Raw genomic sequence first — 13327 nt, forward strand, 5'->3', positions numbered from 1 at the left:
GAACCAGGCTTGGTGACCAGTTCCCGACTTAAAGACTTACTGAAAGTTACAGTAATTGAGACACTGGGGTATTGGTGAAAAAAAATAGACAAATAGATCAGTGGATCAGAATAGAGAGCCCGGAAATAGACCCACATAAATAGAGTCACCTGGTCTTTGACAAAGGAGCAAAGGCAGTACAGTGGAACAATGATAGTTGCTTCAATATATGATGCTAGAACAATTGCACATCCACGTGCAAAATAATGAATTTAGAGACCCACCTTATTTGCTTCACAAAAATCAACTCAAAATGAATTACAGACCTAAAAGCAAAATGTAAAACTATGAAACTTCTAGAGGCGAACATCTGGATGACCTTGGGTGCGGTGATGCCTTTGTAGATACAACAGCAATGAATAGATAAAACATCCGTAAAAGAAATGATTGATAAACCGAACTTTATTAGAATTAAAAATTTCTGCCCAATGAAAGACAACATCAAGAGCTTTAAAAGATGAGCCACAGACTGGGAGAAAATATTTGCAAAAGATGTATCTGATAAACCACTGTTGTCCAGAATATACAAAGAGCTTTAAAAAACTCAACCGTGAGAAAGTTGAAAACATAGCAGCCAAACAAAAACATGAATAAGGATGTTTACAGTAGCTTCGTTCTTAATTGCTAAAACTTAGAAGCCACCAAGATGTCCTTTAGTAGGTAAATGGATAACGGATACGTCAGACAGTGGAATGTTTTGCAGCACTAAAAAGGAATGAACTATTAAGCCATGAAAGGTGTGGAGGAACCTTAAATGCATTTACTAAGTGAAAGAAACCAATATGGAAAGGCTACATACTTGTATGATTCCAACTATATGATAGTCTGGAAAAAAAGCTAAACTCTGGAGACAAAAAATTAAGTGGTGGCTGGAGGTGGGAGAGATGAATAGGCAGGATTTTTAGGGCAGTGAAAACACTCCTTATGATATTATAATGATGGATGTATATCATTATACATTTGTTTGCATCCCAGAATGTACCACACCGAGGGAAGCCTAAGGTAAAATACGGATTTGGGCTGATTATGATGTGTCAATGTGGGTTAATCTTTGGTAAAAAACAAAACAAACAACAACAACAAACTACCATTCTGTTCAGTGGTGGTGATGATGGGGAGGGAGGGCTATACATTATGAGGGTAAAGGATATTCCTTACTGTACCTGCTTTTTAGTTTTGATGTAAACATAAAACTGTGGAAAAAAGTCTTAAAATGTATTGGGAGGATGTTTGGAGGATGTAAACATACGTTTTCCTATAGAAATACCAGGTAACTTGTGCTCAAGGTTTTGCCTTAAGAACATCAAAAAGAGTATCCCTGGCAGAACACATCCTCCCTGGGAAACTTTGTCCTGGGCCGTCGCCGCTCTTTGCAGTGGCAGGGGAGGCAGGGATTATCTGAAGCTTGGGGCCAAGGCCCCAGCCATCCTCCCCCCTCCAGCCCCCATCCCTAATCTTCTTGATCCGAGGCCTCCTCTGCCTCGGGCCTTCTTCACGTCCTCTGTTGATGTCAGACCTTTGCCGTGTACTTCCTCTCTGCCCTGGGCTTTCTCCTCTCAGACCCCAAGTTCGGTCTTCTTTGGGACATAAGAAAACAACTTCTCCCTTGATTTTTCAGTGCTGGTTATTTGCAGTTTAGAATTAGACATAATTGGTAGTGAAAGTATTCTAAAAAGAAGCTTTAAAGAACTCAGTGTTACTTATGAAAAACCGTGGAGGTCAGTGAAAATACTCGGGGAGCCCTGCGATAGGGCTCCTGTGGGAGATGGTGCCCCCAGCGGGGCCGCGGACTGCATCCAGAGGGTGTCCTGCTCTGATGCAGCAAGGCGGTCGGGCTCTGGCAGACTTTCTCGAGTTACCGTTCAGTCTGGAAACCCGCCTTCTGGCCAAAGCCACGTGGGTCGCCGCCACACCTGCTAAGGATCTCTTGGCTGCTGTAGAGCCAGCGCAGGGGGGCCGGGGATGCCTGTGCGGCCCCTTCCGCTAGCGCCGGTAGATGCCCGCTGTGGCGCACTTGACCGGGTCAAGTCCTCCTTTCGTCCTCACGGTCACGGTTTTCTGGGCGAGGCTGAGCGGAGTGGAGAAACTTGCCTAAAGACACACAGCTTCTCAGGGGCCAGGGGCCAGAGTGTAACCCCCCATCTGTCCAACCTCAGGAACACTGGTCATGGGGACTGTTTGGGTGATTCTACATAATCCGTTCTATCATGGGCGTGGTCGTTGTTAGCGTAGTCCCATCGGGTATCTTCGAGGTGCATCGGCTGACCCCGGAAAGCCTCGGAAAGCCGTCCGGGTGCCAGCAGCAGTCAGCAGGTGTGCGGGCAGCCGGGAGCCTCCTGAACAAGGCTCGCTGTCATCTGTGCAGCGTGTGACATGGACACCAGCGATAAACGTAACACCCCCACCCAGTGAGAGGCAGGACGCTCATTTGTTAACGTACAGCCAGGAATACTTCTTGTCCGTGCCCGGATCATCTATACCCGCTGGATTCCGTTTTTCTCCTGGAGGGAGTTCTGAGCCTCTGGCTCCCCTCCCCCGGCAGCCTGTCACCCCCTTCTCATTCTGACAGGATGATGCTCAAGTGATCGGCTCCTCTTTTCTGAGGGGTGGAGGAGAGGTGGGTCCTCGGCCTCCGAGATGTTACACCTCAGATGGCCCAGTTGGGATGTGAGGATTCTTACGTTTCAGGGACACATTTAAAAAAAAAAAAAAGAAGCTTAAGGTTGGGTTATCTTACAATTGACTGTTCTCATTTTTTCTGTTCAATTTTCTTGTTTCACCTTCAGAGGCAGTGTTCCTTCAGGGTTTGGGGAAAATCTTTATTTGTCCGTTGTTCCAAGTACATGAGTATGATATTTAAGACGTAGGTTCTATTTCTTACATTATTTCAAGGCAGCGTGAAGTTAATGGTTCTTATTAGAGATTACCTTAGTGCTCTGAAAGAAACTGGCTCTTTGGAAAAATGCAGTTTTAAAAATGCCTTTCAGGGGCGCCTGGGTGGCTCAGTCACTTAAGTGTCCGACTCTTGAGTTTGGCTCAGGTCGTGATCTCATGGTCGGCAGGATCAAGCCCCGCGCTTGGGACCCTTCCTCTCTCTCTTCCCTCCTCCATTAGCATGCACACACATGCTCGCTCTTGCTCTCTCTCTCTCTCTCTCTCTCAAACAACATCAAATAACAAAAAAAGTAAAAATGCCTTACATGTGTGCATGTGCGGCAACTTGTAGTTTCATAGCAAAAGCTCCTTGGAAAATCTTTTCTGTGGGTCCTTTAGAATGTATTGGGCATTTCCTCACAGTCGGGCATTACGTTAAACTCTTTAAATAGTTCACTTAATCCAGACACCGTTTTTTGCTGAACAATATGAGTTTGGGAAAAAAGGACCTCCGAACAGTTTTGCCCCGGCGTGTGACTTGATTTTAGCATTCAGATGGGGAAACATAAAAGGCCCCTTGTAAATATTTGCCGTTTAAGTTGACTGAAGGGACAATTAAGAACAGGTAAGGAGAGAAAAAAGAGACACAAACAGTTGGGATAGATGTGGAGCCTTTGGGCCGCTCTCGGAGTACCTGGGAGAGCAGTTAGGAGCTCCGCTTCGGGGTGGGTCCTGGTGCCATCTTGTGGGTGGATCTGGAAAGGACCAAGCCGACCCACATCAGCTTCTACCAGGATGCCTTGCATAACCCCAAATTTCCACGCAACAGTGAAATAAAACTGCGAGTCAGATACCAGAACTCTGGTCTGGGAGCCAGTAGATTTGATTACGTCCTGTCCGTCAGGGGGTCCTGATCACCCTTCCTCCGAAACAGCCCAAAACCACGTACTCGTCTCCATGGCAACTCCTGGGCCAGGCTGCCGTCCTCTCTCACTTGGACTGTGGAAGCCTCCTCACTGGTCTCCTTGCCTTTGCTGTCACCTTCGCATTGTCCATTCCCCACCGGGGATCTGTTTAAAATCTAAAGGGGATCCGTTTAAAGTGGTCTATTTAAAAAATAAAAATTCTAGAGGTGCCTGGGTGGCGCAGTCGGTTAAGCGTCCGACTTCAGCCAGGTCACGATCTCGCGGTCCGTGAGTTCGAGCCCCACGTCGGGCTCTGGGCTGATGGCTCAGAGCCTGGAGCCTGTTTCCGATTCTGTGTCTCCCTCTCTTTCTGCCCCTCCCCCATTCATGCTCTGTCTCTCTCTGTCCCAAAAATAAAATAAACGTTGAAAAAAAAATTTTTTTTAAATAAATAAAAAATAAATAAATAAAAATTAGAGGGGGACACCTGGGTGGCTCAGTCGGTTGGGCAGCCGGCTTCAGCTCAGGTCATGATCTCATCATCCATGGGTTCAAGCCCCGCATCAGGCTCTGTGTGCTGACAGCTCGGAGCCTGGAGCCAGCTTCAGATTCTGTGTCTCCCTCTCTCTCTGCCCCTCCCCTGCTCACGCTCTGTCTCTCTCAAAAATAAACATTAAAAAAAATTTTTTTTAGTAAAGATAAAAATTAGATCCTATCATTTCCTTGTATAAAACTCCCTAGTGCTTTTTTATGAAATTCAGGATAGAACCCAAGTTTCTTGTCCTGGCTTCGAAAGCTCTGCATCTTTTGGCTCCTGCCTAGCCATGACCTCATCTCCTCCCTCTTCCCTGTCCTTTCCTCGAACGCTCCCCGTTCCCACCATGGGTCCCAGCACCCCGTTTCCTCTGCCTGGCACTCCTTCCCCTGTTCCTCGAATGTCTGGCTCCTTTATCATGCAGATCTCCTATTCCACATTGCTGCCACGGAGAGGCCTTCCTGGACTCTGATTCAAAATAGCACCCCAGTTACTCTTCCATCACATCTCCCCCTGGTAGGTAGAGACACCGTCTGTCTTGTTCTCAGTTGGATGTTGAATGCCTGGGAAACCATGGGCGAATGCTGACTTCTGGATTCTTGGTCTTATTTTTCTAGATCTCGGCTAGGGTCAGGTGATTTTAGGCCTTCCCCAGTGGAGCGCGAAAAGACCACAGGAATCCAGTCCCTGTGAATTGGGACTTGTTCTCACCATTGTCACTTACCAACTGTTAAACCACACTGCACTGAGCTTTAGTTTTTCATCAATGAGATGGAGTTAACGAGCTTGCCTGACTCATAGAGTAAGGACTAAATTGGATTTAAATAGGATTGGAAGCGGAGTATTGAGCACATAATAGGCTCCCTCTTTCTCTATTAAAACTCTACTATGTTGTCATTGTGTACATTTGCCTCTTCTCCTACTCAAGGCCAGGGGTGGGCGCTTCTTTGCGCTCCCAGCATCTAGCTCTGTGCTTGGCTTAAAGCACAATAGTAGGTAATCCACAGATGTCTGGATTAATTTTGACTCTTCCCCCCCCCCCCCCCCCCCCAAGAACTGGTGTCTCCTGACTCTTGCCTAGGTTGTGTTCTTTTGACCAAGTTAAGAGAACTGGGCACTCTTTGCCCAGAGAAAGAAAGACAAGAGGGCCAGGCAAAGTACAGGGAAAATCTGGAGGGATAGGCTGGTTGAGGACAAACTCCTGATTTATGTCTGTGCTCTATAGTTCCTAGGGTTGTATACAATCAATATAAGTTGATCTCAGCATTCACTTTGTTTCTAATAAAGGGAATGTAGGAAAAAGATCACCTGATTCTTTTGTGGCTCCTAGTACTCATTAGGCTTTCATAAAAAATCCTTCCTTCCTCGATGTCCCCTCATGAAATAAAGTATGCATGAAAATATTCGGAAAACTGGAAGTGCTGTGTTACATATACATGTGTACGTAGAAACTAGTATCACTGATTTCTAGATAAATGATTGATTCAGAAAGATGAGCTGTTGAGTAAACATTCATTCAAAAAGGTTTCTTAAATGCCTACCATGTGTCAAGGACTCTTTTGGGTGTTGGAAGTACAGCAGTGAATAAAGCAGATAAATCCCTGTAGATAGATCTTACATTCTAGTGGGAGAGACAGAAAATAAAGAAGGTAAATAGTATATGAAGTTTTGCAAATGACGATTAAGAGCTACAGAGGAAAAAAAAAAAAAAAGCAGGCAAGGGATAGGGAGGGTTGGGGGAACAGAAATTTTAGGCTGGTTAGTATCATGTATCTCTTTTCTTTCCCAGTCCCACCCATGATCCAGATTCCTAACCCTAGTTTGGCCTTCTGCTGTCACTTGTTTTCTTGTTCGGTTGTGTTTTTTAAATTTTTTAAATGTTTGTTTATTTTTGAGAGGGAGAGAGACAGAGCGTGAGCCGGGGAAGGGGAGAGAGACAGGGAGACACGGAATCCAAAGCAGGCTCCAGGCTCTGAGCTCCGGGCAGAGCCCAGCGTGGGGCTCTAGCTCACGAACTGCTAGGTTATGACCTGAGCTGAAGTCAGACACTTAACCAACTGAGTCACCCAGGTGCCCCTTGCTGTCACTTGTGAATGTTCGGTCAGTTAGGCAAACAAAAGAAATCTGATAGGTGGTTTGTCAAAATTCCTAATTATTTATTTCATGTTTCTGTCAGCCATATTTACAAATATTACCTTATTAAAATACAAATAGACTTTTTACAATCTCTCTTTAATAATAAGTATTAATAAATACATAAATATTTAAAAATCCAGAAGACTAAACAATTTGTACGATTACCAGTAGCAGCCAGTGAATATACTCTTATTTCTATATTGTCTAAAGATAACAATTGCTTTTGAAGCTGAAAGATTAAATCAAACCTGTGATATTAAAATTGATTTAAAAATGACTGTTCCCTTTTAAAATATTAACGTGCACAATAAATTATTATTAAAAGGGTTGCGACTTTGAAGCATTAGGTCAGTTTGATCGTGATTTTCATGCACGAAAAAAGGAGGAATACAAGAATTCTATAGTTCTGATCCCCTTTTCCAGAGCAGTTGGGAAGTTGTTTACTTTTTCAGGGCTCACTGCTGACGTCTGCTCACTGAGTAATGTCATCACATTTCCTGGTGGTGGTTATTTTGGGGGGGTGGGGGGCAGTGGTAAGTAGTTGTCCAGCTCTGCTGGGACACTGCTCAACAGAGGTCCTGAGAGCCGGATATATCCCGTAGACAGGATGTAAGGTTAAAATGCAATCTAGTTAAGTAAATAAAGTAAGTGTTCAGTGGTCAAATAGAGCTGCTGAAACATTTATGCTTTAAAATGATATCGCTAAAATCATGTCGAGGCAAAATTAATAGTCTTTTAAAAACCTATAACTTCTTTTATTTCTTAAAATTAATGCGGTGGTGTGTTATTTTTATAAGTTGAGATCATAAAGTTACACTGTCCTTTGTGAAAGTTATTTCATAACCCACTTTTGGTCTGGACCGTGTGCTCAGAGTTGTTTTCCTGGGAAGGACGAGGCTTTGTCCTGAGCCGTTCACACTTGTTATCCTGTCTCTCAGCTGGTCACCAACACTAGATGCACACATACAAGGATTTTTTAAAACTTGCTAGTCGCTAACGTTTTTAAATTTTTGTGAATCACTACCTTCAACTTAATTTTTCTCCTCCTGGTTTCCTTCAGTTCGTATGGTTGACTTTCTCAAACTTAGTGATTTGAAAGCTTGGTATATTTACTTCATTCATGTTTCATGACAAAAGAAGTTAAGGCTATGAGTCTTGCCTCTGAGTAAAACGTAGCAGTATCATGTAACTTTTCATTACGTGATATTCTCATTTTTATTATTTTCCAGGTACTCTATATGTATAGTTTGCATTTCTCTCTCTGACCCAGCAATTACAAGTTAGTGTGTAAAAAATTTTCAGGGTGGGGGTATTTGTCGATTTTGTTTAAACTTAACGTTTTTAATTTGTGGTTTGGTTGCATTATGGCTGAAGAATAAAAACCACCATTTTTACTTTTAGGAATATGTTTCAAGGTTTTCTCTGTGCCCTAGAATATCATATGTTTTTATGCTATTCATAAATGTTTTCCTTCTCCCCTTTCAGACTTTCTTTTTTATCTCCTGGATCCTTCATAGCCAGTTTCATAAGTGTCCTCTGTCAGAGGCTACAGGTCCCAATTCAGGTCAAGGACACAAGTGCTGCCTGCGATGGCAGCATCGTGCCTGCTGTTGTGAGGTGTCTGCTTTCTCCTCTGAAACTGCCCCCCATACTATAGAAAGTCAGCGAAAATGATTTCTCTTTTTCCTGTCATTGTCTTCCTCCTTGTATTTTCCAAGCAGTAGGTCCACATCATTCCTTGTTCTTTCATTCATTCATTCCTTCAAACTTTGTAAAAACCAGGAAGAAACTCATCAGATTGGTCTCTCTCGGTGCCTCTTGCTTTCCTTCTCGGTGCACCGGGGGAGTATGAGGATTTAGACCAGACCTCTCTTTTAAGACTCTCCTGGCCCTCTGGGATCACGTCTCAAGACGTCTGGCTTCAGTACCCAGCTGTGCCCCTCACTGACAGGCTGGCCTGCAGGAGGATAGGCGGTGCCGTGGGAGGTCTGTTCTCCTCGGCCTTCCGCCCTGTCACAGAATCCCCCTCAATCTTAGTCTGCAGTAATGGCGGCCCTCATTCTTCTTAGGCCTTCTGAGAGATGAAATTAGCATAAAGCAAATCAGACACTAAGCTGGTGTCCCATGACTGGTAGACATCAGCTTTTAGCAGTGAAAAATAAACATGGACCCCCCCCCCAACCACCACCACTGAGCAGGATTTGTTCCATGTGTTTACTGTAGGGCAGATCACCACCTGAGGGGAGAGACTGGAGGTGGGCAGTCAGGTAGGAAATACCTTGCGGGAAGGCTCCTACATCTCGGTCTTCCACTGCAGATTTTTTTTTTTCCCTGTGGAATCATACCATCACCCGGAGGCCTGGTGATCCCCCAGTACGTACAGTGTTTCTGGAAATGTGTATCCTCTGGGTAGCCAGTCAGTGCCAGCGTCCATCACTTGGGGCTGTATTTCAGCCCCACGTTCCTGCTCCCTTGGGCTCCTTCATGAGGTGTGCAGACTGCCCAAACCTTCCAGGGGCCCTGGGTTTGCAGCAAAATCGCGGCTGCCACTTGCTGACTGGGTGGCCTTAAACAAGGTACTTGGAACCTTGGTTTTGCAGCTGCAAACCTCACTGTGTTACTGTGAAGATTCAGCGAGATGATGGATGCTCAGCTCTTGGCGTAACACCCAGGATAAGCCCTTCCGTTGGCGCTGTGATGGTCGTGACTCATTGGGGTTTGGTTGTGACATTTATCTTTGTGCGGTCTCTTCTCAGTTCTCAAATAGATAAGCAATTATTGATGAGCGCTCTGCTCCCTGTAAAACCCAAGTGTCGACTGCTTCTCAACCCGGTTTCCTTGGCTCTGCTGTCGCACGGTTCTAACAGCTGGATTTCACTTTCTTTGTGCCATTTTGGATGTAAGGTTTCATTGTCCGTCAGGGGAAAGATAGAAGGAACCACTGTTCGTTCAGTGTCTAATTTGGGGGGACTCTTTATATTGGAAACTCATTTCATCTTTGTAACAAACGAGAAATTTTGGCTGAGGAAGGTTGAGTAAATCGCTTAGAATCACACGCAGCTAGGAAAAGAGCCTGTTACCTCTCCCTCCATACTCCTGCACCTTTCCTGGGCTTTATAAGCCAGTCCCTGGGAATCTGTGTAACAACTATTGAATTTATGTTAATTTTTTCTCTGGAGTAGAAATTTTGCTTTCATCTGTGGCACTTACCTTTAAAACAATCTTTTTAAAAACACATCTTTTTCTTACAGGTAGCCATTGCTGACGTGCAGTTTGGCCCCATGAGATTTCATCCAGATCAACTCCAGGTAGTAAGAAACCATGCTGTGCCCTAAACATACTGATTTTCTCCAAAGAGGGGGGAGGGCGAGGGCCTAAAATTGAAAATAGTTTCCTATTTTAGATAATGGTATTGGATCAACACTAAATTTCCTAAACCTGATCATAGTACTCCAGTCACAGAAGAGAATGTCCTTTTCTTAGAAACACACATTGAGGTATTTGGAGAGGACGAGATGCCTGCAACCTACTTTGAAAGGTTCAGCAATAAAAGAATGTGCATCGTTGTGGGGGGTGGGGAGCAAAGGGGGCAAAACATTAACTTCCCATCAGAAAGTATCTATGAATTATCAAATCCAAAATGTTAGGCAAAATCACCAGTTGAAATTGAGCTCCAGAGTTCCTTGATGCGTCTGGCACACAAACCATGTTCACCGTTAACATTTTTAAAACCTGTGCAAAGCTACTGGCAGGAATGTGCTCTTAGTTCTTTGCATTAGTGGTATTTGTGCCCTTGGGAAAACTTCGAGGAACTAAGCGTTGGGGGACAGGGTTTCTGTCAGCCTTGTAGTGTCGTTCTCCCAGGCTGCCCCACCTCCACCTCACCACGGTCGCCCTCAGGAGCCCGTGTGGGTCTGAAGGGACAGAGTCGGGTGCTCCTGCACCAGACCCGGGGTGTGGGGGTGCCGGCAGGACGGGGGAGACGCAGCGGGCACGGGGACCACAAGCCGTCGTCCCGGGCAGAGGCGCAGTGCTGTCTGTTGCACCTTGTGCTGTTCCCGCGTCCCTTAACTGACAGTTTGTCCTTTGCTATCGATCACAACTTTATTACTTTTTTCATTGAAACGTCGCTGACCTACGGCGCACAACAGAATGATTCAGCGTTTGTATCCATTCAGAAGTAGTGGGCACTGTAGCTGGCTACCGTGTGTCCCATACGTTGTTCTAGATTATTAACTGTATTCCCCGTGTGTCCATCGTGTCCCGGATCTTATGTATTTTATGACTGGAAGCTTTACCTTCTAATCCCTCTCCCCTAAGACAGATGTCATATGATTTCACTTACGTGTGGAATCTGAAAAACAAAACAAACCACCATCACCACCAAAAAGCAGAAGCAGGTTTATAGAGAACAATCTGGTGGTTTCCAGAAGGAAGGGAGGTTGAGGGGTTACCTGGTTGGTTGTGAGCTGTTATATTTTGAGCTACCTGAAGTCTCTTCTCTTATCATCAAAGTAATTTTTTTTTTAACTTGGAGGAGTTACATAAACCCTTGAGTCAGAACATTTAATTACACTATTTAAAGTTTTAAGTATCTAAAAGTTTGACTGAAATATTAGTCTTTGTCATTTAAGGACTTGTCTAGTTAATTTACTATTAACTAAAATAAGTATTTGTGTTTTCATTGAAGTAGTTTCAGGATAAAATGCTTAATCAAGCTTTTGTTGAATTCTGCCAGTGGGCTTCTTCGCTAAAGAATTAAGTATAGGGCCCGTGCAGTTGGACGTCCAGACAAAAGCAGCTCAAATAGCACTAATTTCGGTCCCTGAGTTACCTGGGCGAAGATTTCTATCAACAGATTATGTTCACACCTGTGTGCTTGCCGTCCGGGCCCCGGGAGCTTTCTGTGGCGTGTTAAGAAATGACAGTCCTAACAACTTGTTTTTTTAAAAAGTGTTCGCACTTTTTTGATTCAGGTACTTTTAGTGTTTACCAAAGAAGATAACCAGTGTAATGGATTCTGCAGGGCGTGTGAAAAAGCAGGGTTTAAGTGCACAGTTACCAAGGAGGCCCAGGCTGTCCTTGCCTGTTTCCTGGACAAGCATCACGACATCATCATCATAGACCACAGAAACCCCCGACAGCTGGACGCGGAGGCCCTGTGCAGGTGAGCATGGGACCCAGGCCCGAGTAGCCCCCGGCACATGGGATGGTGAGCGCAGCACGTAATACGCTAGCTTGAATTCATGGCCTTTCGGGTGGCCTTCCACACACGTAAAATAAGACATTAGGATGAGGACATCATTATTTCTGGGACGGATCTTCCTCTGTTTTGTTTCCTTTTACTTCGCTTTGCTTAAAATAGCAAAACAGAATTGAATGAAAACCGTCAAGGGTTAAGATGAAACCCCCTCTGCAGTTAACCACAACCGTCACCTGCACCTTACTGCAGCGGGGGCTCATAAAATTTCCCCGACGTTTTTAAAGTTGTAAAAACTGTGAAAATTGCCTTCTAATGTTAGGTGAATGTGCCTTGTTTATAATACTTGCACAACATCAAACATGCGAACTGGATTGCTCAATAGGAGGTTTTAGAGAAGCACAGATCGTCACGTGTATGTGACTCTACACAGCTACCCCCCCCCCCCCCGCCCTCCATCCAGCTTCCCCTGAGGGATTAGGGCTTCCCGGGGAAAGCTCTGAGCTTCAGAAGCTCTCCTTCCTGTTAGACTCACCTTAATCCCCTTTGCCAGACTTCCCGCATTCTCATTTGAGGGCAGGAATTGTCTTCTCTGGATGGACTATGTCCTCCTCACGGTGTGGTTTCATGTTCCGGCCCCATCCAGGGTGCTCCCTCGGGGTATCCTCTTCCAGGCAGTACCTCTGGTAAGCATGGCTCCAGCACTGACCAGCCCACACCAGGTTCGGGTGGACCAGTGGAGAGTGAGCGGAATAGCCATCTTCCCTGCTGTCCAGACAGCAGACGCTGACCACGTTCAGCAGACCACTGAGCACATTCCTTTCCTCATGGTTGTGTCAGAGCCCCGGCCAAGAGTCAGAGCCTCAGGTTTCCCTTGCTAGCTGTGTTCTACCACGTCCTCTCCATCTTGTTGCCTGAGAAGGGGGGGGGGGGGGGGTAGGATGGGGGAGGAACTTGTGCCATAGTTAGTGAATTTTCTAGAGGCACAAGCAGGACCTGATTTATTTCCCCGAGTCAATTTCATCTCGAGTCTGGCCCTACCTGGTTTATCTCCCTTAAGATCATCCCTTTAAGGGAACCTGCCCACTGTGGAGTATTCTTTCAAGGAACTTTCCAGGCTGTCCCTCATGAACTTGTCCACTCGCGCTGTCTCCCTCCGCTGACATACACAGCTCACAAGACCTTAGCCCTGGCAGAGCTCCTGCCCTTCCTCCTGCTTTTGGGGGACCTAATCAGCACTGCCTGCGAAGGGTTTTTCATCAGTTGCCGACTTGTCTAAACGCCTGGCATTCATCTGTATCCCTCTACTGGGGAAATTTGGAACTCCTTACACTCCTTATCAGATGCTTTGCTGAAGGCCAAATATTCTGTGCCTGTGATATTTCTAAATCCACCGGTTGGGGAACCCTGCTTTGCAAGTCTTCTCAGTTCTGGGCATTATCTTTGGTGTGAGAGCTACATAGGTAGATGAGACGGGGTCCTTGCCTCTGACGAGCTAACGTTCTGGTTTGCAGGGCGAGCGAGTGATTTCAGTACAGGCTTATAAGCGCCCACAAGGAGGTGTATACAGAGTGCTACAGGGCCTGTGTCAGGGAGAGCTTCACAGAGGATACTTGGGTTGAGTCCTGAAGGATGAGC

At 45.5% G+C, this 13327-nt stretch overlaps 1 protein-coding gene across 5 annotated transcripts in view; it reads left to right on the forward strand.

Annotated features, from left to right (window-relative positions):
• Window positions 1–13327, forward strand: part of PDE8A (phosphodiesterase 8A) — a 156284-nt gene that overhangs the window by 65154 nt on the left and 77803 nt on the right. For 4 of the 5 annotated variants that reach the window (XM_047846667.1, XM_047846666.1, XM_047846665.1 and 1 more), the window contains exons 2-3: window positions 9741–9797; window positions 11466–11656. In XM_047846667.1, coding sequence (XP_047702623.1) covers window positions 9771–9797; window positions 11466–11656 — 218 coding nt within the window. In that variant the 5' untranslated portion in view covers window positions 9741–9770. Of the gene's footprint in view, window positions 1–9740; window positions 9798–11465; window positions 11657–13327 lie in introns of those variants that run through there. The other variant, XM_047846668.1, reaches the window with a different exon arrangement.

The sequence above is a fragment of the Prionailurus viverrinus genome, unplaced genomic scaffold (genome assembly GCF_022837055.1).
Source record: "Prionailurus viverrinus isolate Anna unplaced genomic scaffold, UM_Priviv_1.0 scaffold_40, whole genome shotgun sequence".
NCBI classification, from domain to species: Eukaryota; Metazoa; Chordata; class Mammalia; order Carnivora; family Felidae; genus Prionailurus; species Prionailurus viverrinus.